Below are 24,437 nucleotides of genomic sequence, written 5' to 3' on the forward strand. Positions count from 1 at the left end.
CATGACTAAAACAACGCAGAGTGACGGACTTTGGAGTCTGTCATGAGTCACCCTTCTCCCACTATAAAAGAACATAAGCGCTCTCAGTTCTTCCAGCTCCTTCCCTCAGGTAGGCGCTACCGATCAATGCAAACTAGAACTAGCAGACATTCCAAAAGCTTCTTCCCTCTTGCCATCAACTTCTTAAACAGCTAACCTACAATTCCATTGCAATATGTTGCCATTTTTTTTTGTCTTGAGCTTGTTGTCACATTTCTGTCGGGCCAATTCTACATTACTCGTGCACTCACTGCAGTAGTCTCGCCACGCTGCACTATTTGCATATCTGTTGTTGACCAATACTGGCCACTCATGCCAGAATAGCATCTGCACCACTTGCACACTGACTGAGGAGTATCTGCAACATTTGCACAATCAACATTCTCCCAGATTATCGTGCTACTAGTCACTTTAAACTGCATACACTCCTTGAAGTGTCGGCGCCTTTTGCACAATGTTCATTGCACTGGACTATTGCTATATTAGTCAATCATACTGCTCTAAGTGCTAGAGGACTATTGTCAAAAAAATTTTTTTACCGGCATTACCAGATAACTAGCAACCCTTTATTGCTCAGTGACTGTTTTTGTCAATGTCTTTATGTCTCAAAGTGTTCTCTGTCAATTGACTGTCTGTTGTCGTACTAGAGCGGCTCCAACTACAAATTCCAAATTCCTTGTGTGTTTTTTGGATATACCAGGCAAAATAAAGATGATTCTGATTCATTTGCAACTGCGACATGCAATTAGTTATCTAGGTAGACCTTCTTTTTCTTTTCCTTTCAGCTTGTCTAACGTCATCTGCCATCCTACCCGTCACCACTCCAAACGCAAAGGGGTCAGATCCGATCCCTGATGCAGTCCCACCTCCATCTTAAACTCCTTTGTCAGACCTAACCACTGTTCTGCAGCCCTCATACATGTCCTGTACTATTCGAACATACTTCTCTGCTCCTCCAGACCTCCTCATGCAGCAATACAGTTCCTCTCTGGGTACCCTGTCATAGGCTTTGTCTAGATCTACAAAGACACAATGCAGCGCCTTCAGACCTCTGCATTTCTCCATCAACACCCTCAAGGCAAATAACACCTTTGAGGAACTCTTCCTAGGCATGAAACCATACTGTTGCTTGCAAATACACACTTCTGTCCCGAGTCTAGCTTCCACTACTCTTTCCCATAACTTCATTGTGTGGCTCCTCAACTTTAATCCTCTATAGTTCCCACAACTCTGCACATCACCCTTGTTCTTAAAAATAGGCACCAGCACACCTTTCCTCCATTCCTGCCGCATCTTCTCATCCTCTAGAATTCTACTGATCAACCTAGTCAAAAACTGCACATCCACCTCTCCTAGATGCTTACATACCTCCACAGGTATGTCATGATGATCTGCCTTTCCATGTTTCATCCACTTTCGTGCCTTTCTAACTGCTACTTCCTGGTCCAGCATACTTGCATCTTCTACTTTACCTTCTCTAATTTTCCTCATTCGTCAACTCCTCAAAGTATCCTTTCCATCTATCCAATACACTACTGGAACCAGTTAACACATGTCCATCTATATCCTTAATCACCCTAACCTGCTGCAAATCTTTCCCATCTCTATCCCTTTGTCTGGTCAACCTGTATAAATCTTTCTTTCCTTTTATGTCCAACCTGGCATGCGCCACCTCTGCCTTTGCCCTGCCACACATCTGTGTATTCTTGTCTTCTCTCCTCAGTCCTGTCAGTGTCCCACTTCTTCTTAGCTGACCTCTTTCCTTGTATGCTTTCCTGCACTTTAAGGTTCCACCACCAAGTATGTCTCCCCTTTCTTACCAGAAGACACACTGAGTACTCTCCTGCCTGTCTCTCCGATCACCTTGGCTGTAGTGGTGAAGTGTTCTGGAAGCTCCTCCTGTCCACCGAGAACCAGTCTCACCTCTTCTTGAAAAGGCCATAGCACTCTTCTTTTCTCAGCTTTCACCACATGGTTCTCTGCTCTGGCTTTGTCTGCTTAATCTTCCTCACCACCACCAGAGTCATCATACACCACCATTTTTGTAGTTTTTCCAGTTCATTTGTTGATAAGCTCGTGCAGGGAGTCAATGATGATGCCAAGAAATAAGTTCAGATTTGTATTTAGCAAATAGTCATACAACAAGTGGACTTGAGATCATTCAACAAGCGTCTCGCCGGGATGATCTGCTCTCTTCTGGGCTCTGTCTTGCTTCATCTGTGTCACTCTGTTCTTGCAAAGTGTGGGGCGTTACCATCTGTTGTCTCAAGCGCATAACTTCAAGTCAGGACATGCATGGGTACCTTGCTCGACACACACCACCCCTGATAGTACAAAGTGTGACGATAGTCGCTCAGGTGTAATAGATTATTGCTCTCATGACGTTTAAAACAGTGACAAAGATATAATATGTAACAATCCTTGGCTCTCTAGCTACACTCTCCCCTACCAGTAACCACCTTCAGATTATGTCGTCTGTTCAAGATGTAATCCACCTGCGTGCTTCTACCTCCACTCTTGTAGGTCACCCTATGTTCCTGCCTCTTCTAGAAGAAAGAAAGAAAGAGAGAGAGGAATAAAAAGAAAAAAGTATGCCTGCAGCCCAAAAATGCACCTTCACGTCGGATAGCCCGCTGGTGTGGCCTCTTTTGAGTGCCTTGTTGTCACAATGTGGAAAAGCCCTGCAACAACCCGGTGGGATATATTCTAACCACTGGAGGTTTTACGCAATTGTATTTTTATAGCTCAAACATGTACTTATGTATAGGGATAAAAAAGATTCCAGATACCAGGTCATAGTACTGGTATTTAATTGACAATTGAACAAGCCGTGGTTTCACTGCATTCATTATTTGAGAGCAGAGAAAAGGGCTTGATTTTTCACAATTTTGTAGCATCATTTTATATACTTGCCTATTTTTAAATCATTCAATTTTGGCAGGATTTTTACCAACACTTGTCTGTGGTGTGTCAAATGTATGACTTATATTCACTTTACAGGGGCTTTTAAGTCTTTTAGTTTAAGTATTATAAGAACAATAGCATTTTAATGTTTTGTTTCTAAGATTTGGTATTTCTAAAACAAGTATAAGATGGTCTGTATTTATCTGATACTAAAAGTCTATCTGTGGCAGGGAGCAGGGCATACATTAATAAAACAAGTTAAGGCTGGACCTCATCTTCATTGACAAACTATTCACACTCTTTACATGCAGCCATGCTATATTCACACTGTAGGTCAATTCAGATTTTTTTGCTGAATATGACAAGTATCCAATTTTTTCACGTCAATGTGAACAGTACAATTCCGTTATTTTCATAGGCCCAGACCTCTTTTGTATGTGGATATAAGTTGGATATGCATCCGATGCGAGTGCGGTATCGCTGCGCAAGTCGCGTTCATCCGACCTATATGTCATCAAAAGGCGAAAAACGTGGTCATTGATCGACAAAACAGACACGTGACACAATGACGGACGACGGAGCAGAAAAAAGTCAGTGGCAAAAAGATGATGCTTTAGATCGGATAAATATCAGAAAATGTTGGCTCCGGTTGCAAAAAATCCGTGAAATTAGCTTAAATGCACCAGGACTGTGACCTAAACGTGGGGCCATATTTAATTCCGTAAACACACAGCGCCTCGTGTTTATGCGTAACGTGACATTCTGTTTTGTGTGCATGCGTCACTTGACAGACGCATACTGTTCACAGTAGAAGTCGCATTTGTTTTTGTAAGGTGAACGACGGACATACGAAGATCGGATTTAACAAAGACATGGTCATCGTGCCCTACAGTGTGAACGTAGCCCATGAGACGTTTCCATGTCATCACAACAAACACTTTATAAGTTGCTTACCCAAACGTGCAGAGGTGTTCAAATATGCAGCTTTGGAAATCCTTGTGGCCTTTGAGATCATTAGAGTCTTGTTCTCACTTTGCTCTGGATGAGGCGTATACTATCTTCTTTTCTTCCCTGTTGTCTAGTAGCTGGCTGTTGGATAAAGCTGCATGCACGGGATCCATGCTTCTCGCATTGCCATGTATAGTTGGTAGCCTTGTGAGAAAGAGCTGCAGCCACTGCTGCGTCACCCTCGTTGCATCACTGACCCACAAAGACGAGCTCGAGGCTGAGGATGAGGGGGGAAAAAAACAAAACAGCGGCACTTCTCAATGCTATTCCAGCAAAGAAATGGAAAAGGCCACAACTCTGCTTCAGATTGAGGCCTACTTACGTCTGTGGTATTCAGGAAGTGGTCTAGCAGACAGATCCTTTATTGTTATGCAATGAATTATTTTTTTTGTCATCGGCGGGGCAGCTGAGAAGGCAGTATACGGTGTTTAGAGGCTAATAATAGGCCAATACCTTGCAGTCAAACTCTGTGTGGTGATAGCAGATTAGATCATTCCAACATAGCTAGCTAGCTAGCTAGCAGAATTATTACACTTAATGTGCTTGCCCTGTATTTAAACATACTGTAAAATGACATCATCTTGATCCTTACGTGTAACACTACACAGTGAAAATTATAAAACAAGCACAAGCCTTACCTGATCATATAGCTATAGACATTTATTAAACCATCTACTTAACTGGTTACAAGAGTACTTCATATAGAGAAAAAAAGAAACAATATTGCATAGGCCTACCTCTGTCTTACAGTACTGTTGATTGAATGTGCAGGTTTCAGGTGACGTATGAGTTTTTCTTATGTGTCTGAAATGTGTTGTAGTCTTTAGGCCTGAGCTGGGAAACAAAATGACAGCAGTTGTTTTGCACACGTTACCTATTCGATTCCCCGCCTCCACGCGCCATCTGACGGCAGTGTCTTTTTTTTTCTTTGCCGTGTTGCGTCCTCTGCTGGCTACCTGGGGAAACATGTTGACAGCGCAGTGCCGATTGCTTCCAGTAGGGATCGCAAGAGCTGTTCAGCCACAAACGTAAACAGGAAGCAAGTGCGAAAACTGACCAATGACCTTGTATTCAAGTCAGACCCCCTTCTTTAAAATCTTTTATAGTCTCAAATTTCCCACACTTTGCGTTTCAGCATTTGTAATTGATGAAAGAATGTCGGGTGAGAATTATATATTTTATCTAACTCAATCACTTGCAAAAATATGTAACTGGCAGAATTACCTCAGTACGAACGGAATAATTAGAACTTTTCAGACTTTGCACTTAAAAGGCAATTCGAATGTTGTTGAATGCTGCTTTTGACAAAATATATAATAGGGCTGCAACTAACTATTATTTTAATAACCGATTAATATGTCGATTATTTTTTGATTGATTGATAAATTGGATTAAGAAAACATTTTTAAACGTCTATCCCTTTACTGAAAAGCAGGGAATTATTTCAAATGATATGATTTCATAAATTGATTACTATTATAATTTAAACCCTGCCCCATCATTTCTACAAACTCCCTGTTTTTTTTTCTGTCATAGTGCCAACATTCATTTTGTTTTTGTTTGTAACGTTTTGTCACAGAGTAAAACATGCAATTATATGTGGAGATGGGGGTACGTGATGTGCCTCCCGCAGACGCTCAGCACATAGGTGTTTTGTTCACCGTGCCATGTCGTTTTTGTCTTAAATGTATGGGTTAGAAAAGGAAGGCGTCCAATTATAACAGCGTTCACTTCTAATGCGGCGAAGACCGGAAACTAACATCTGAAGAATCTAGTCCCTGCGCGGATGAATCGGGCGGATGTATATCACAGTCGTCGTTCTCTCTCAGCTGATGTGAAACTAGCAGCTAGGGCTAGAAAGGGAGGTGAGATAGAGAGAAAATTAAGGAGCTCGTGCACTGACTGTTACAACTACAACACTGGAAGAAATAGGTAACACCATTAAGACAAATGTATCGCTTTTCAGTGACACTTATGTCAGCGGTCTTAAGACCTGTCGAAAATATCCACAATCGAAAATAATAGTAGGAAATAATGCTCTACACTTTGGTTAAGGTCTCGAATCCCGTCTCTGCGTGCATGTTTTTTGTGTGTCTAAAAGGTATAAGTGGCCATTTCGTTTTGCTATCTTACGTGCACGTACTGGTGGTTACCACTCAGAAAACGAGCCCGTACACTTACTTCAATACGAGCCAGTTGCTCTCAAATGTACATCGTTTGATTGCTGCAGTGAATCCGCAGTTAAGATAAAAACAAACAAACAAAAAAAACTAACCCCCCCCCCCCCAAAAAAAAAGAAAAAAAAGCAAGCTTCCGACAACAAGGCATGCTATTATAAATTAGCTTCTGTGCCAGTGTTAGCTATAACCCGCTTGCTTGGTTTGTCAACGTTCAGTGTTAGCCACCGTGCACGACTGTCCTGTTGTAGTTAATTCTATGTTAAGGTCAGTATTTTATTTTGGACTAGACAGCTATCTTAGCTGGTGGTGACAAACGATAACGGAGGTATGGTAAGCTAACTCGCAAGCTATGTCAGTCTACTGTTTGCAAGTAAACAAATTGGAAACGTTTGCCATCGTATGTAGCTAAGCTAGCATGAGCTTTCGAATAATGCGTTAACATTCTGGTCTCGTCCGTTTTAAGGTGCTTAAATATTGTCTTGGCACAGGGAAGCAATGCAATTTACACTGTTTTAAATGTCAGATGTGCAAGTTACAATACTGACACTTAGTGTGTTAAGTCAACTTGTGCCTGCCTCTGAAACATTAAAGACAAACGCGAGTTGGCGTCACTGAGAGTAGGACATTGGCCTTCTGTCAGCTCGGAAAACATTTAGTGATTCTGAGCTTGGTAACCAAAGCCATATCTGCGAGTTCTACATTTCAAAGCGACACTCGCGGAAGAGATGCTGCCTATGCCTGGTAACTGATTTTTCTAATAATTGTACTGTTTTGTTTGGTTAGTTTAATCATCACATTACAGCAGCACGTCATGTTAGCTAAACTTGCGTGAGATTTCTCGGACTGTTATAGTTGTCAACAGACCTGAATTGTCACGGCAGTCGGTAGAACAAGTTAGCTGGCGCTTGTTTGATTGTAGTTTGCTATCTGTGTGTCATTAGTCGCCTTCGACGCTACCGTGTTTGATGTGTGACGCTAACCGGATTGTTTCGGATGTGTGTCCTGTCAAAAGGGCCCTGTCTGGACTATACTTAGAAAAATAACCTTTCGTGGAAAGAATGCGGTCAATTGTGAGGGGGGAAAATGGAAACGAGAAGTGAGTTTAGTCGAGAGCTACATTTTGAAAGGTTGACACACCGGTACGCCAACTACGCATTTCATCTACCCATTGCTCCATTAGCTGCTGCTATACTTATAGCCGATTGAGTGTCTTGTGTGCTTTTATTAACATCTTGTCCTAATAATAGCCGCTATCCAATTGTTCACAAGCTTCTTCTTGGGGTTTGTGGTTCTTAACGTTCATAGAGTATACAAAAAGGACCAATTCCGTGGCAAATTTTAGGAGACTAGCTTAAGATGCTAGTCTGTGTCCGTAGAGAACTACGTCAGATATTCAAATAGATATTATCCGGGCTTCAGCGAATAGACTCCATTGTGTTATTACTGGCGCATCAGCGTTAACTTCGGTTTATGTTTTCCGTTGCCGACAACGTTAGAACTTAACTTACGACATAAAAGGTGAGCGTGGTCCATCCGAATGGACGAATAAACAAAGACCAGGGTGCATTGTCAGTGAAGGCCTAAAATGGCCCTGTGAGCTTACAAACTATGGCGTATTTTTATGATCACTTATTTCATGATTAATTCCTTTGAAAAATCGCCGTTTTTGTGTAAAATGGCTGTTGAAGTTGTTTCAAGATGTCTTTGTGTATATGATAATAATCGTGTGTCTGTGGTGTTTTCAAAACATGAAATACTTGATTTACCTTTGACTGAGTCCATTACAATACTAATCACATCAATTTGAAAATTCAATTGAGGAGGCAGATGTGATTGTTTGCCCTGATGTTTTAAATAGTTTTACATATAATTCAATCAAGTTTGTGAATGATTTATTGTTCGTAAATGACATGCATATGCTCAACAAGCATCATTCATTAATGAATGGAAGCCATTTATGTGAAATTATGTTCACTAGATGAGGCCAGCATTACAGTAGTTCATTTCAATGTTCAGCTAAGGAAAACATGAAACATAGAATAGGGTTCTGTGCTAAAATTGAGCCCATTTGGTTTAATTATCATATGATTTACATAATCCCATATTGGTTGCCCTGTTTGTATCCTAAATAGCTTTGAAAGTAATTTTAAACAGTCAGATGATACTGATTTTCCCGAGTAATTGCCGAATGAAGGTACACATTCTATAATAATAGTATTACAGTAACATAAATATTATTGTTATTTTCCACAATTCTCTTTGACTTCAGTGAATGGTAGTGTCTAGAAAGGGTATGTCCCTTCAGGAGAGAGGTGCCAATGTCCAACCGGCCTAATTCCAATCCAGGGGGGTCACTGCGCCGTTCACAGAGGAACACTGCTGCGGCCCAGCCACAAGACCACACAGTCGCAGGAAGGTCAGTTTCACTGTGAATAAATAAATTTATTTTTGGTAACTAGCTTCTAATTTAATTAATATGTAATTTAGATTGAGGATTTTTTTATAAGTAGGCTACGTGAAATTGAACCTCTAAAGTTGAGTGCCTGTGTGGTCACACAATTTCTGTTTCTGGAAATATGGGTCAAGAAAGTTGCCCAAAATCATCATCATCAGCAGCTTCTCATGAGAATTATGCACAGTTAGAATCTCAAGGATTACCTTACCTTTTTCTTTGGCATTTGTTGTGACGCCTCCACAAAAGGGTGGTAATGTTTTTTTTAATCTAAATTAGCTACGCAGGTGCTCAGGACTTGTGCCTCTGTCCTGGCAGCAAAGTGGGACATAGCTAACACAATAATATGCTGACAATCATAATTCATAATGCAAGCCGAGTTGCATCCTTGATCACACTCATCAAAGTTAAGGTTGAGCACACATTTTACCATCTATTAATATTGGTTAACAACTATTTACACTTGAATTACAGTTAAGATATTACTGTACAATTGTTATGAAGGCTTAATGATGTCAGTTTGGCCTTAAAATGTATTTGTTTATTTCCTTGGTTTTGAAATATGGACAAATGGAAAAATCAGAGGATGACCATCTTGCCAAAGCAGATTGTGTTCAGCCTTAAAGGTTCCACTTTACATGTATCACACTCAGTATGTAACAGATATAGTTGAAGTTTCACACCTTTCTAGAGAGTGGCAAAAATGATTTGTTTGAATTAAATATTCTATGTGGTTTAAGTACAAACACCCACATTGTTCCTTGCACTTCGATTTCCTACCTTACAGGTTGCAGTCAGAGCAGGTCAAACAAAAAGCAAATTCCCTACCTGAAAGTAGAAGGCCTATAGCTAAGGCTTCCAAAGCCACAAGCAGCTCAGCCACTGGCCAGTCCAGAGGGCACAGTTCAAAAAGGTACCCCTCCTCTTTACTTGGCTTGAGTGTGTTTTAACCTGTGGTGTACACTTTGTTCTTAGTGTCAGATGGAATGCATATTCATTTGTGAGCACCAAGTTTCTTAGATCACATTTGTTGTTTTCCTTCCATCTTCCCAGAAGCCTTGCTCTCTCTGTGGCATCATTTGTTTTGCAAGACGACCCAGAGGTTGCAGGGACATCTGAACAAGAGCGACAAAGCCACCCGTCTAAGAGCGAAGGCACCCGAGGACTTAAGCGAAGTGAAGCTCCGGACCAAATTAGCACCTTAGGACCGACGGCAACAAAAAAGCCCAAATCCCTGTCCTTACCCAGAGATCATACCTCAGAGACCAAGAAAGGCCCAGCTAAGAAGAGGTCACTTGCTGCAGCAGCACCTGCATCGTCAGGTAGAGGACAAAGTAAGAAAAGTGGGGCCGCTGGGGCCTCACCGGTCCAGAAACGGAAGAAAGCAGATTCTCACCCTGGTCTAAGTAGCACTACCGTGTCCCTCCCCAATCGTACCGAGGGCAGAACTGTTAAACCCACCAAGCTGGCGTCTAAATCAGCCGCCTCAGCCAAAGCTGGGTGCAGCAACGTGACAGACTCCTCCTCTTCTGCCTCGACGTCCTCCTCCTCTTCCACTACAGGCACAAACAGTGCTACCACGCCAGGTGCCCGGGTCAAACAAGGCAAAGACCAGACTAAGGCACGCCGCTCTCGTTCTGCCTCAAGCCCCTCTCCTCGCCGTAGTACCCGTGACAAGGAGCAGGCCAAGTCTGCCAGCTCTTCAAAGTTTGAGTGGGCAACACGCTTCAACCCAAAAGTCAACCTGCCAAAACCCAAACTGTCTCTAACTGGATCATCCAAAACGGAGACCTCCAAACCAGGGCCGTCTGGATTACAAGCTAAACTAGCACGTGAGTTATCAGTATTGAAATGCTCATGATGATACAGAACTGAATTGGCTTGGCAACTTCCTTGGAAGAGTATATGTGGTTTTAAGGTCCAACACAAATCTGTCTAACTCCGGTCTCTGTAATGCTAGGATACCGTTCCTGAATGTAAACAATAATGTAACAAACCTGAATGTGTTTCTTTGCAGCCCTTTCAATTTAAGTAACCGAGCTTTGACACTCACCATAACATAGGGCAACAGATATGGCAAATTTGATATTTTATGATCCATGAATATAGTCTGAGCGTAACGCATATGCAACCATTTTTAAATGTCCCATCAGGTGTTGGTTGGGCATCCACAGTCCATATATTTTCTATATCCTCATCCTGTGTAGGGGCACAGGGAAGCTTTTGCAGAAACTTTGTGTAAATGTTAACAATCACTGGGATTTTGGCACTTCAGTCTCATGTGCATGTTCATGTTGCAGAAAGCTGAGGTCCCTCACCCATATGACATTGCTGATCTGTAAAATGGTCACCTCCCATGAAGTCACAGACAGACCAAACCTGAGAGAAATGTTTTCATAATTTTAACTCGGCAGGTTTGCTTTTTTTGCCTCACATTGATTTGGTTGGCGTATTGAAATATTTGATATTTGTAGTCATTGAACTTAGTATACAGGTTATAATCCTTCAAGGAGAAATTAAATTTGCACTGTGCTGGATATCTTTTGAACATGCCATAGAGAGAGGAGATGATTTGTAACTTGGAATAAGATTCTGAAGAGATAAAAAGTAAGATAAGGTATTTCAGCCAAATATCAGATCTCTTGTTCAACACACCACAAAAAATTATTTAGAGACTTGTTGCAGCTGCTTGACCAAAAAAAAAAAAAAAAAAAATCATCCTTTTTCTATTTTACTTTTTTTGTGACAATGCTACATTTTTGCAATTTTTTAAAAAGACGTGACAAGTGTCGCACATAGGGCTCATCCAGTTTTTGAGTTAATGCTCATTTGAGTATGAACTTTATCATCTGTAACATTTAAAATGGATGCAGATTTAAGGCAGTTCTTTACATTTCATTTTTGTTCTAATCTTAATGGAAGTGATGGTAAAAAATTTAGAACGATTGGAAAGTCCAAGGAACTGTAGATCATGGGCCATTCATGCCCCTGATGTGTGTATGTAACATTGTAGTTGAAGCACAAAGGGAGTTGTTTTTATATATATATATATATATATATATATATATATATATATATAAAAGATTAGACTTAGTTGAAGTTTCTTGGACTGATTACATTATTTAAGACAGGTCAATAATGGTCTAGCGAACGGTAGTACATCCTTCACTGCCTTGTATGGAATTAGGTGTAAAAGTCAAGATAATGGCTTAGGAGAAGTTGGTTTTCGAAGAATACATATTCATTTTTTCGTTAGATTCCCCCCAAGCTAATGAAGTGGCGACTTAAACAAGTTTTAGGGAATACATGGAACAATACTGTGATTAACTGGCTACAGTGCTGCAAAGATTTGTATTTGTTGTGTAACGGTCAGCCTACGTTGTCTTTACTTTACTTACTATGGTATATTTTTATAACCTCTCACCACTTGACTTTCATAGGTTTGTTTGCGCAGAGTTGTACCATTCCAAGACAAATTTGCTACTGTAATGACAATTCACCATCAAACTTTGATTCCCTCTCATGCTAACATTTGACCTTTCCTGTACTTGCACATAAAATACTGATTTGTTACCTGAAGGAATAGGCTACTGTACAGAAGATTTTAAAGTTTTTTTTTTTTTAATTCACAGTTAGTCTGACCTAGGGGGAAGTCAAGACAGGCATTTTTGCCATGTAAACTTTGGCGTTCAAGTGAATAGTACTTCTGAAAATGATTGTTGGGTCACACTGTTCTTCGGAAGGGCATTTGTGTCTTGGGCTTTTGGCCCAAAAAGGGAGGCTCCTCCTCCTAAGTTGGCTTGGTTATCTGCCTATCAGTTGACTCAGTTATGCTTATAGGCAGGCAGACACACACCACTCTGTTTAGAAGAACTGCACCTTTCACAGTTTGTTCATCTCTCATCATCATCCGAGAACCCTAACACTGTAGTGCATTCACAGCATTAATGGTAAGTAAATCCCTGTGATTGCCTAGTTCAGGGAGGCATTTTGTTTTGAAGTAATGTCATTTTCATTCAACATTTTAGTTTTGGTATTTGTAAAGGACTCAAAGCAAGGGTCTGATTTCCTTGGATTTGTGATCATAGTCTGTTTAATGTTCTCTTTGAAGAAGCAAATGACTCTTAGGTCTAGCAATGAAGGGTACCCTGTCATAGTGCCATGGTTGCTATTAATACCGCTAGCCAGTCCAGCCAGTGGTACAGGCATTGGAAGAGACTTTTACGCACTGAAAATAAATTTCAAGTTGTGGTACCATGGCTATAAGGTTTTGACAAAAGTCTTAAATCCCTGTTTAGTGTTTGACCCATTTTTTTATGTCACCATTGTTCACCTAAGGTTTGAGAGAATCCACCAAAAAGCGCAGCGAGTCTCCTCCAGCAGAGCTCCCCAGCTTTCGGCGGAGCACACGCCAGAAGACCACGGGCTCCTGTGCCAGCACCAGGTATATATGCCGCCGCCTTAATTTAGACTGGAGAAAAGTATTTTGAATAAATGTGCGCCGTATGTTTTGAAGACCCTTTACTGTGTCATATTACATCCAGAGGAAATGAATTCACAGCATTTAGATGTCCTACTGATTCTGTGATACTTCTGATTAATACATTGGGTGGCCCTTGTGTGGGTGTGGGTGTTTTTTACTGACTCAGAAACTAAGGACAGGTTTACATAATGATGGTAGTCTAGCTCCGGGGTGTCAAACTCAATTGCACAGAGGGCCAAAACGCAAAGCACACTTTAGGCCGCTGGCCAAACAGGAATAAACATTGAACAGCCCAAAAATTATTACTATTATTTTTTTAAACATGAATAAGAATCTGAAGACAATCCAATATTATTCCAAAATAAATCAACTTATACTTAAAATGTTCTGCAAAAAAACTATTAAATTTGTGCAAATTTCAAATGACCATGCTGCAAAAAACTTTAATGTAAATTTTTTTTTTTGCTTTGCAGTAAAAGCTAAAGCAAGACTAAACGGTGGCTATTGTCATTACTTTTATTACTAAGGATTGATCGACAGCACAATTAACACCACATAACCTTGCAATCAAAATTGTCTGCAACGCCTGGTTGTTGTTTTTTCAGACTCTTAACGTCATTTTTCAGTCCTTGTGTCTCTTCCCAAAGAAAGGCCCCCATCTCACTAATGTGCCTGCGGTGGACGCGAAGGGTGCTACATTGTTAGCATGACTTATTCCTGATGGAGTGTTGCCAAACAAGAAATGTCAGCGGTTTGATGTATTTTTTGGAATGCACAATGAGTTAAAAATGTCAGAGGTGATCAGCTTTCCGGATGACCTGGTGAAAAAGGGGACGTTGGCGGTGGTTTTCCAAGCCATATGCAGCCGTCGGCATATAGGACAACACTGTTATATATGTTTACTCTTAATTGTTCTCGAGAGCTGTCCAATCTGCTATATGTGGAACATCACATGACCAATGCAGAAAAGGGTATAGCTGACTTCCTGTGGATGCTATGCTAAAGAGTACAACTAGGAAGTTGCTAAAATGTTTTCTTTATGGCTGGTGTCTTTGGACAAAAGTAAATACATGTATTTTTACTTTACAACTTTTATCTAATTTATTTATTCAAATATATGTCAACACAAACGCAGCCTAAACAGTGGCTATTGTCATCTTTGGGGGCTCTGTGGTGACAGATTGTGTTTAAAAAAAAAAAAAGATGTAGACGTTTAAACTCCCATAGGTACCATGTCACGATCCCCTTTGCTACTTACCTGAGTTTTTACCCATTTTGCCAAATATGGAAGTAAGTTGTGCAAATACCGGATTCCTTCTTTTTAACTTTTGTAGCTAACCAAAGTTAAAAGAAACTGTATTAGTCTTCTTTTGCAAGAGGCTGCCTGTGCAAATGATTGATGTCTGTTTGGTCACGCCGTTGTCTCTATAATCTGATTGGCTATTCTTTTTGCGCCATGACAAGTTTTAAAATAATAATTAGAATTTAATTGGAGGAATAAAATCGGGCCAGAGAGGGATGATTAGGAGATCATTTTAACAATAATGTACTGTCACGTCACACAGACAGTTTAAACATGACAAAAAGTTTTTTTTTTTTTAAACTGCAAACTATCTTTAATATAAATCTTAACAATTGTTTAATAATCTCGGAACTGTTTCCTTGTAAAGAGTACCGAAAACTGCATCCAATTGTCTATAATCCCCTTTGTTTTTTTATTCTTTGTTTTCATTTAAAAAAAATATTTTTTTTTAAATACTTTGTAGAACTGATTGTTTCTAATGGAAGCGCAAATTAGCTTAGAGGAGCACTTAAATCTTCCCTTTTTTTTTGATAGAACAAACTTTTAAAGTGTAAAATCAGATTAAATTGTGAAATCACGCCAGTGAACATGGATACAAATATTTAGATGCACCTTAGCCTGTCTTTTTATAGGTTGCAGTCTCGTAACGTAACAACGTATATGCCTTTCTGTGCCCTTACAAGTAATCCACAATGTAAACTGCAGCCATAGATTCAAACCTTGAGTAACTACTGCATCAAATGTCATTAGAAAACAATCTTGTACCTGTTTTGACTTTGACGATAACAGAAATTTTTAATTATTCTTTGGTGGCTCATATTGATTCTGCTTATTACAGTCGGCGGGGCTCAGGCCTGGGCAAGCGTGGGGCAGCTGACGCTCGCCGACAGGAGAAAATGGCTGACTCTGACAACAACCAGGATGGGGCTAACTCGTCGGCCGCTCGCACTGATGAGGCATCACAGGGCGCCTCAGGTACCCACTGACCCATTTTATGTATGGTCTTTGCGTAGAGAAACTCCAGTGCCATGCATGAAGGAGTATTGGCCCCCTTCTCAAGTTCTTGTATTTTGCATAGTTTCCCCACTTTAAGATCATTAAACAAATGTAAATATCAGACAAATATAACCGAAGTGAACTTAAAATGCGTTTTAAATGGTGATTTCATTTATTAATGAAAAAAAGTATTCAAAGTTACCTGGCCCTTTGTGAAAAAGTAATTTACCACCCTTTTTAAATCATGAATTGTGGCTAATCAGAATTTTTGGTTAATTTTCACTGATCACACCCAAGCCTGATTACCTGTTCACTCAAGAAATCACTTAAACAGAATCTGTCCTGTCGGACAACAGATCTATAAAAGCTGCAACAATATGACACGATCCAAAGAAATTCCAGAACAATCGAAAAAATAAAGTAACCTATCAGTCTGGAAAGGGTTACAGAAGCTATTTCTAAAGCTTTAGGATTCCAGAGAACCATAGAGAGAGCAATTATCCTCACATGGAGAAAACATGGAACAGTGGTGAACCTTCCCAGGAGTGGCCAGCCTACAAAGATAACCCCAAGAGAACAGCAATGACTCATTCAGGAGCCCACAAAAGAACTCAGGACAACTTCTAAAGAACTGCAAGCCTCCCTTGCCTCAGTTAAGGTCAGTTTTCATGACACGGCAGTGTTCTAAGTCGAAAACCACCGATGACCAAAAAACATAAAGGCTCATTTTAGTTTTGCAAAAAAACATGGGTGATTCCCAATACTTTTGGAAGAATATTATATGGACTGACGAGCTTAAAGTTGATCTTTTCGGAAGGCGTGTGTCTCATTACATCTGGCGTAAATGTAGCACAGCATTTCACAAAAAGAACATACCAACAGTCGAACATTGCGGTGGTGGTAGTGTGATGGTCTTGGGCTGCTTGCTCCTTCAGTACCTAGACAACTTGCTGTGAGAAATGGAGCCAGGAGTTCTTCTCTGTAACAGAAAATCCTGAAGGAAAATGTTCAGTCATCAGTTTGTGACCTTAAAATGAAGCGCACTTGGATTCTGCAGCAGGATAATAATCCAAAACAAACCAGGAAGTCAACTTCTGAATGGCTTAAAAAAAAAACCAAAATGAAGGTTTTGGAGTGGCGTAGTCAAAGTCCAGACTTGAATCCGATTGAAATGCAGTGGCATGACCTTAAAAAGGCCATCCATGCTCAAAAACCGAATTCAAACAATTCCGCAAGGAAGAGTGGCCCAAAAGTATCTCCACAGTGATGTGGAATTCTAATTCTAGGTTATAGAAAACGCTTGATTTCAGTTGTTGTTGCGAAAGATGGCCCAACCAGTTTTTAGGTTTAGGGGACCATTAATTTTTCACACAGTGCCACATAACTTTTAATAGTTTTTTTCCTTAATAAATGGAATTACCATTTAAAAGCAGCATTTTAAGTTAATTTGAGTTATAGTTGTCTATTTACATTTGTTTGATCTTAAACATTTAAGTGGGGAAATTATGCAAAAACCTAGAATTTGAGAAGGGCGCAATACTTTTTCACAGCACTGTAAATATAGTGCAGAGACTAAAATAAATGTAGTAACTTCATTAACTCATAAGTTCATTGTTTTTCTTACAAATTAAATAAATCCGTTGTCCCTTTCTAGCCTCAAGTTCAGTCACTGGAGCAGTCGGCATGACCACCTCTGGAGAGAGTGAATCTGATGACTCAGAAATGGGGAGGCTTCAAGGTACCTCAGCTCTACTGATACTCATCATTCGTTTACCACATCTTTTCATATAGTGATGATCCTTATGCATGCGCATTGCGTCTGAACCTGCCACATTGTGTTCTTTTTATAGCTTTACTGGAGGCCAGGGGTCTCCCCCCACATCTGTTTGGCCCCCTGGGACCCCGGATGTCACAGCTGTTTCACAGGACCATAGGCAGTGGTGCCAGTAATTAGTAGCATCTTACCTTTGCATCTCAGTCATTTTAGTAAGAACTTGAGAATTAGTTTACAATATGTGACCATTCTTTGTCCAGGCTCCAAGGCTCAGCAGTTACTACAAGGTCTGCAGGCCACAGGCGATGAGTCTCAGCAGCTCCAAGCTGCTATTGAGATGTGCCAGCTATTAGTAATGGGCAATGAAGAAACACTCGGTGGATTCCCTGTCAAAAGTGTGGTGCCTGCTTTGGTGAGGTCCCCCCCATTTGTCTCAAAACATTACTGCACAGACAAAATCACCCCACACTGTCTTTTTACTTTAAATTGCGACACTTATGACCAATTTGACCAGATGCTTCTATTTGTTCAACTTTCTTTTGCAGATTACACTGTTGCAAATGGAGCATAACTTTGACATTGTAAGTATAGTGAACTTTGGTCACAGTTTTTTCCCCATATATTTTTTTAATGTAATTCTCTTTGCCCCCAGATGAATCATGCCTCCCGTGCACTCACTTATATGATGGAGGCCCTACCTCGGTCTTCTGCTGTGGTGGTTGATGCTATTCCCGTATTCCTGGAGAAGGTAAGACTAAGGGACATCGACTGTTCCTATGTTGCAATATGTATGGATGACCTTTTTATATACTTATGCGAAATGTCATGTCTGCAGCTTCAGGTAATCCAGTTTATTGACGTAGCTGAGCAGGCCCTTACCGCCTTGGAGATGCTGTCGAGGCGACACAGCAAAGCAATTTTGCAGGCTGTAAGTGTGTCATGTAACAAATTTTGTCTTTATTCGCTGCGACTCCAAAATTACTCTACAAAACTGTTATTCCTCACAGGGTGGGCTGGCTGACTGCCTACTCTACCTAGAATTCTTCAGCATCAATGCACAGAGGAATGCCTTGGCCATAGCAGCCAACTGCTGCCAAAGCATTACACCTGATGAGTTCCACTTTGTTGCTGATTCTCTGCCTCTGTTGACTCAGAGACTTGTACATCAGGTAATTAATTCCCCATGTCACCAACCACATTTGTCATCAGTTTTTCATATTAGATTAGAAAACAAATTAACAGGAAAAACTTATCTAATAGTTGCACCAATTGGCATGCAGTGTGTTCATCAAAAAATGATAGTGGTTGTAAAGGACAAAATACTTCGTTTATGGCCTCTGCAACATCGCGTGGACATCGGGGAAAGTGCCACTGGGCTGGTAGTCCCCCTTTTTAAGAAGGGGGACCGGAGGGTGTGTTCCAACTACAGGGAGGTCAAACCCCTCAGCCTCCCTGGTAAGGTCTATTCAGGGGTGCTGGAGAGGAGGGTCCGTCGGGAAGTCGAATCTCAAATTCAGGAGGAGCAGTGTGATTTTCGTCCTGGCCGTGGAACAGTGGGCCAGTTCTACACCCTCGGCAGGGTCCTTGAGGTTGCATGGGAGTTCGCCCAACCAGTCTACATGTGTTGTGGACTTGGAGAAGGCGTTCGGCCGTGTCCCTCGGGAGGTCCTGTGAGGGGTGCTTCGGGAGTATGGGGTACCGAAACCCCTGATACGAGCTGTTCGGTCCCTGTATGAGCGGAGTTAGAGTTTGGTCCGCATATCCGGCAGCAAGTCAGACTCATTTCCGGTGAGGGTTGGACTCCGCCAAGGCTGCCCTTTGTCACCGATTCTGTTCATAACTTTTATGGGCAGAATTTCAAGGTGCAGCCAAGGCGTAGAGGGGGTCCGGTTTGGTGGCCTCAGTATTGCAGCTCTGCTTTTTGCAGATGATTTGGTTCTGTTGGCTTCATCAAGCCGTGATCTCCAACGCTCACTGGAGCAGTTCGCAGCTGAGTGTGAAGCGGCTGGGATGAGAATCAGCACCTCCAAATCTGAGACCATGGTCCTCAGTCGGAAAAGAGTGGCATGCCCTCTCCAGGTCGGGATGAGATCCTGCCCCAAGTGGAGGAGTTCAAGTATCTTGGGGTCTTGTTCACGAGTGAGGGAAGAATGGAACGGGAGATCGACAGGCGGATCGGTGCAGCGTCTGCAGTGATGCGGACTTTGTATCGGTCCGTTGTGGTAAAGGACCTAAGCCGCTCTCGATTTACCGGTCGATCTACGTTCCTACCCTCACCTATGGTCACGAGCTGTGGGTCGTGACCGAAAGAACAAGATCCCGGGTACAAGCGGCCGAAATGAGTTTTGGGTGTCCGGACACTCCCTTAGAGAGGGTGAGAAGCTCTGTCATCCGGGAGGATCTCAGAGTAGAGCCGCTGCTCCTCCACATCGAGAGGAGCCAGATGAGGTAGCTGGGACATCTTATTCGGATGCCTTCTGGACGCCTCCCTGGTGAGGTATTCCGGGCAGGTCCCACCGGGAGGAGACCCGGCGACGACCCAGGACACGCTGGAGAGACTACGTCCTTCGGCTGGCCTGGGAATGCCTCGGGATCCCCCCCGGAAGAGCTGGATGAAGTTGCTGGCGAGAGGGAAGTCTGGGCGTCCCTGTTAAAGCTACTGCCCCCGCGACCCAACCTCCGATAAGCGGTAGAAAATGGATGGATGGATGGATATTTTTATTTAAATTGAAAACTGTTTGATTTTCCTGGCTACTCAAAAAGCAATCCTAGTAATTGTATCACTTAGGATCTTTAAATAGGGCAAGAGTGAGCTTCTTTTTTGTGTGATTTTACCAGTTACAATCTATATTACTCCAGGTGTGGTTTGTGTTGTAGAATTTACTGCTTCACAGTCACTAAGAAAAATGACAGCCACATTCTTGAACATTATTTATTCATGAAAATATGACGGCAATGCAATTTCTTGCCCACATTTGATGTAAAAATGTTTCAGATTTTCTAATTTGCCCTATTTTTTTACCCCTCTTTAGGACAAAAAATCTGTTGAGAGCACTTGCCTCTGTTTTGCCAGACTAGTGGATAATTTTCAACATGAGGAGGTTCGTTCCATACTTTTTGTATTTATTTTTGAGTAACATGTCTCGCTTTGATTTTCTGCAAAGCCAATTGGTTATGTCTGAATCAACAGAACTTGTTGCAAGAAGTGGCATCACGAGACCTTTTGACCAACATTCAGCAGCTGCTGGTAGTGACACCTCCTATACTTAGCTCTGGGATGTTCATCATGGTTGTGCGCATGTTTTCCCTCATGTGTTCCAACTGCCCCTGCTTGGCAGTTCAGCTCATGAAACAAAGTGAGTAACAGTCCCCTTAACCTTGTAACCCCAATGGTTCATGCTTCATGTGTTAATTTCTCCTCTAATACACCCTTGAACCAGGAAATCTGTGGCAGTTTTGCTCAGCAGTCCTGTCTGTGCAGGTTGTTCTATAGAACAAGCGTTTCTATTCATTTTTTAATACAAATTATTTTAAACTCAGCACAGTTTTCTTCATTGGTGCCTATTTCACACACACTGTATGTAAACACATCCTCTACATCTATATCAGCATTTTCAGGTGTTGGTAATATTCAGATTTTGCTTATCTTGGTTATTGAGCGTTCCCTCATTATATAGTGGGTCATTGTTTGTGCCCCCATTTTATCACAGATGTTTTAAGATATAGTTTATGGGTTTTTACAGTATACTTGCTTACTGTAATGCCCTTGTTTGTATAATAGGAGAGCCAGTTGCTGATGCACTTTTCAGCCATTTCATTTCAGCCATTTGTTGAACGCCTGGAGAACCGTAATACAAGTAATCATAATGAGCACACTACCTATAATAATTGTTCTAAAAGAACTACAATCTCATTAAATAATGCATTTAACTTTTCGATGCACTTTGTAAAGAAGTATTCCAATGGTATAAGTTGGCCTCTAATGCAGATGATGTGATTTTTCCCCCCCCCCACCCCCCCCTCCCTCCCTCTTTTCAACAGACATTGCAGAAACATTGCGCTTCCTCTTGTGTGGGGCATCAAATGGCAGCTGCCAAGAACAGATTGAACTTGTACCACGGAGCCCTCAAGAGCTCTACGAACTGACCTCCCTTATTTGGTAGCATTGATTTTCTCCATAACATATTTTCTCTTCTTTTTCCATATTAACAGCTTTCTTTATTGGTACTGTTATGTTTGTTTCTGAACAATGTCCCTTTTGATCAGTGTGTCATGTTTTATTGAGCCAAGGCACCCATTTTACGTTCGAAAAATCTGACAGACACACAATAAGACCAAAATTGTTAAATGTCAGATTTTTTTTTTTTTTTTATGTGAGGGGTCCGTTACAGATAATAATTAAAAAAAAATCATTGTAGATTTGAAAAATCAATGTGTGAACCAGGCCTCAGAAAAACGTGCAAAATGGAGAGAAACAAGCATACATATTTTGTTTAATATTCTCAATTATGCTGGTCTATACATGGTGGTTAAAATAGAATTCCGGTGCAATATGAAACTTTCTTCTCCCTCTAGTGAGCTGATGCCCTGCCTGCCTCGAGAGGGTATCTTTGCAGTTGATGTAATGCTGAAGAAGGGCAGTGCCCAAACAACTGAAGGGGTAATATGGCAATGGAGGGATGATAGAGGGCTGTGGCACCCTTACAATCGTATTGACAGCCGCATTATTGAGGTATTGATCCACTATAAGCATATTATGAAATATTCAAAGTTGTATTGCAGTGGGACCAAAAAGTATATGAACCTTTTGGAATTTGTTAAATTTCTGCATAAATTGGTTATCAAATGTACAATTCCAATGAAGTTGGGACATTGTCTAAAACATAAATAAAAACAGAATACAATGATTTGCAGCTCATGTTCAACCTATATTTAATTGAATACACTGCAAAGACAAGATATTTAATGTTCAATAATCTGATTGTTTTTAGCAAATCAACTTAGAATTTTATGGCTGCAACACATTCCAAAAAAGCTGGGACATGATGCAAAGTGGAAAAGTGTTCTGTGGTCCGACGAGTCTACATTTCAAATTGTTTTTGTAAATTGTGGATGTCGTGTCCTCCGGGCCAAAGAGGAAAAGAACCATCCGGACTGTTATGGATGCAAGTTCAAAAGCCAGCATCTGTGATGGTATGGGGCTGTGTTAGTGCCAATGGCATGGGTAACTTACACATCTGTGAAGGCACCATTAATGCTAAAAGGTACATACAGGTTTCGGAGAAACATGCTGCCATCCAAGCAACGTCTTTTTCATGGTCGCCCCTGCTTATTTCAGCAAGACAATGCCAAACCACATTCTGCACGTGTTACAACAGCATGGCTTCGTAGTAAAGGAATGCGGGTACTAGACTGGCCTGCCTGCAGTCCAGACCTGTCTTCCATTGAAAATGTGTGGCGCATTATGAAGTGTGAAATACGACAACGGAGACCCCGGACTGTGGATGATGTACTGCTGAAGCTGTACATCAAGCAAGAATGGGAAAGAATTCCACCTACAAAGCTTCAACAATTAGTGTCCTCAGTTCCCAAACATTTATTGAATGTTGTTAAAAGAAAAGGTGATGTAACAGTGGTAAACATGACCCTGTCCCAGCTTTTTTGGAACATGTTGCAGCCATAAAATTGTAAGTTAATGATTATTTGCTAAAAACAATTAAGTTTATCAGTTTGAACATTAAATATCTTGTCTTTGTAGTGTATTCAATTAAATATAGGTTGAACATGATCTGCAAATCATTGTATTCTGTTTTTATTTGTTTAACACAACGTCCCAACTTCATTGGAATTGGGGTTGTAGTCTGATCTCTACCTAAATCAGAATAATAAACAGTCTGATAAAATAAACCACCAGATTTTATGACCAATTTATGCAGAAATTTAAGAAATTTCAAACTGTTCGCGTATTTTTTTTCCCTCACACTGTATCTTGCCATTGCCTGGTACATTTACATTTTGAAGTATTTATAGCATAATGATTCATGATCAAGTCCCACATTAATTTTAATATAATTCTAATTATGGCTGTGTATGGTGATTGTGTTATCCTACAGACAGCCCACCAGAATGGGGAAGACGAGATCAGCTTGTCAACTCTGGGTCGTGTGTATACAATTGACTTTAACTCTATGCAGCAGATCAACGAAGACACCGGAACAGCACGCGGCATCCAGAGGAAGCCAAATCCACTTGCAAATCCCAACTCCGGTAATCGTCTTGATTGAGTTTCTAAACCAAAAAGGCAATTGTGCTATATTTTATCTATAATAAACACGTGGTGAATTTATTTCGTAGTCCATTTGAGCTGTATGAGCATCAGACTCAAACGTCTGTAGTCATAATTAGCAACTTGGATGTGTGTTTTTCAAGCCTATCATAAAATGGTTTTGCCCTTTTCCCCAGGGAGTCACCCGGAGGTTCGACGAGAAGATGCACGAGCCCAGCTGATGAAGGAAGACCCTGAGCTGGCTAAGTGTTTCATCAAAACTCTATTTGGGGTCTTGTATGAAGTGTACAGCTCCTCTGCTGGACCTGCAGTTAGACACAAGTGCCTTAGAGCAATCCTCAGGATCATTTACTTTGCTGACGCAGAGCTGCTGAAGGATGTGTTGAGGAACCATGCAGTGTCCAGGTAACTATCCGGGCTTTTGGTTTCATTAATGAATAAAGTCCAATTTAGAAGGAGTCATTCAAAAAGACCACATTAATTAATATGACCATTTTCTTTCTATTTGTAAGGAAATATTTTTTCTTTTTTAAAATTTCTTCCCCAGTCACATTGCCTCCATGCTATCCAGCCAGGACCTGAAGATTGTAGTGGGTTCTTTGCAGATGGCTGAGATCCTAATGCAGAAGTTACCTGATGTCTTCAGTGTCTATTTCAGGAGAGAAGGTAGTTGTCTTAGATTTGCTTGTGTTATGTCATTGTGCACAATCTTTTAATGCAACTAACCTGGTTTTGTCTGTGTTTTGGAGATTCCATGGCTATAAATGTGAAATTAAAGTCCACTGCCAGTGTAATAATGGGATCACTATGGGATCTTGGGAAGTGGGGCCCTAAGATTGACAGAACACCAATCCAGTGCAATAATTTAGGGTTCAAAGCAAATTTATTTGTATAGCGCATTTCATACACAAGGTAACGCAATGTGCTTTACATGATTAAAATGATTTAAAAACAAAAAAAAAACAGCTTATAAACATTTAAAACAGAGAAGAAAAGGAAACAATTAAAAATA

At 40.9% G+C, this 24,437-nt stretch overlaps 2 protein-coding genes across 12 annotated transcripts in view; one reads left to right on the forward strand and one right to left on the reverse strand.

Moving 5' to 3' along the window:
- Positions 1-4,817, reverse strand: part of LOC133404808 (ras GTPase-activating protein 2-like) — a 41,582-nt gene extending 36,765 nt beyond the window's left edge. For 2 of the 4 annotated variants that reach the window (XM_061681142.1, XM_061681141.1), the window contains exons 1-3: positions 4,689-4,817; positions 4,274-4,357; positions 3,898-4,168 (exon numbers count right to left, since the gene is read on the reverse strand). The gene's annotated coding sequence lies outside the window, so the exon portion shown is untranslated. Of the gene's footprint in view, positions 1-2,498; positions 2,586-3,897; positions 4,169-4,273; positions 4,358-4,688 lie in introns of all 4 variants that reach the window. The other 2 variants (XM_061681139.1, XM_061681138.1) reach the window with 2 other exon arrangements.
- Positions 4,818-5,722: 905 nt separating this feature from the next.
- The window catches only part of trip12 (thyroid hormone receptor interactor 12), a 37,673-nt gene continuing 18,958 nt past the window's right edge, over positions 5,723-24,437 (forward strand). Inside the window, exons 1-20 of one of the 8 annotated variants that reach the window (XM_061681130.1) lie at positions 5,729-5,883; positions 8,401-8,547; positions 9,371-9,496; positions 9,637-10,415; positions 12,922-13,027; positions 15,208-15,344; positions 17,020-17,103; positions 17,216-17,311; positions 17,400-17,551; positions 17,685-17,720; positions 17,792-17,887; positions 17,975-18,067; positions 18,147-18,308; positions 20,172-20,240; positions 20,330-20,495; positions 21,181-21,298; positions 21,715-21,871; positions 23,253-23,406; positions 23,602-23,830; positions 23,973-24,091. In XM_061681130.1, coding sequence (XP_061537114.1) covers positions 8,450-8,547; positions 9,371-9,496; positions 9,637-10,415; positions 12,922-13,027; positions 15,208-15,344; positions 17,020-17,103; positions 17,216-17,311; positions 17,400-17,551; positions 17,685-17,720; positions 17,792-17,887; positions 17,975-18,067; positions 18,147-18,308; positions 20,172-20,240; positions 20,330-20,495; positions 21,181-21,298; positions 21,715-21,871; positions 23,253-23,406; positions 23,602-23,830; positions 23,973-24,091 — 2,977 coding nt within the window. In that variant the 5' untranslated portion in view covers positions 5,729-5,883; positions 8,401-8,449. The other 7 variants (XM_061681136.1, XM_061681135.1, XM_061681131.1 and 4 more) reach the window with 7 other exon arrangements.

The sequence above is a fragment of the Phycodurus eques genome, chromosome 7, assembly GCF_024500275.1.
Source record: "Phycodurus eques isolate BA_2022a chromosome 7, UOR_Pequ_1.1, whole genome shotgun sequence".
Classification (NCBI taxonomy): domain Eukaryota; kingdom Metazoa; phylum Chordata; class Actinopteri; order Syngnathiformes; family Syngnathidae; genus Phycodurus; species Phycodurus eques.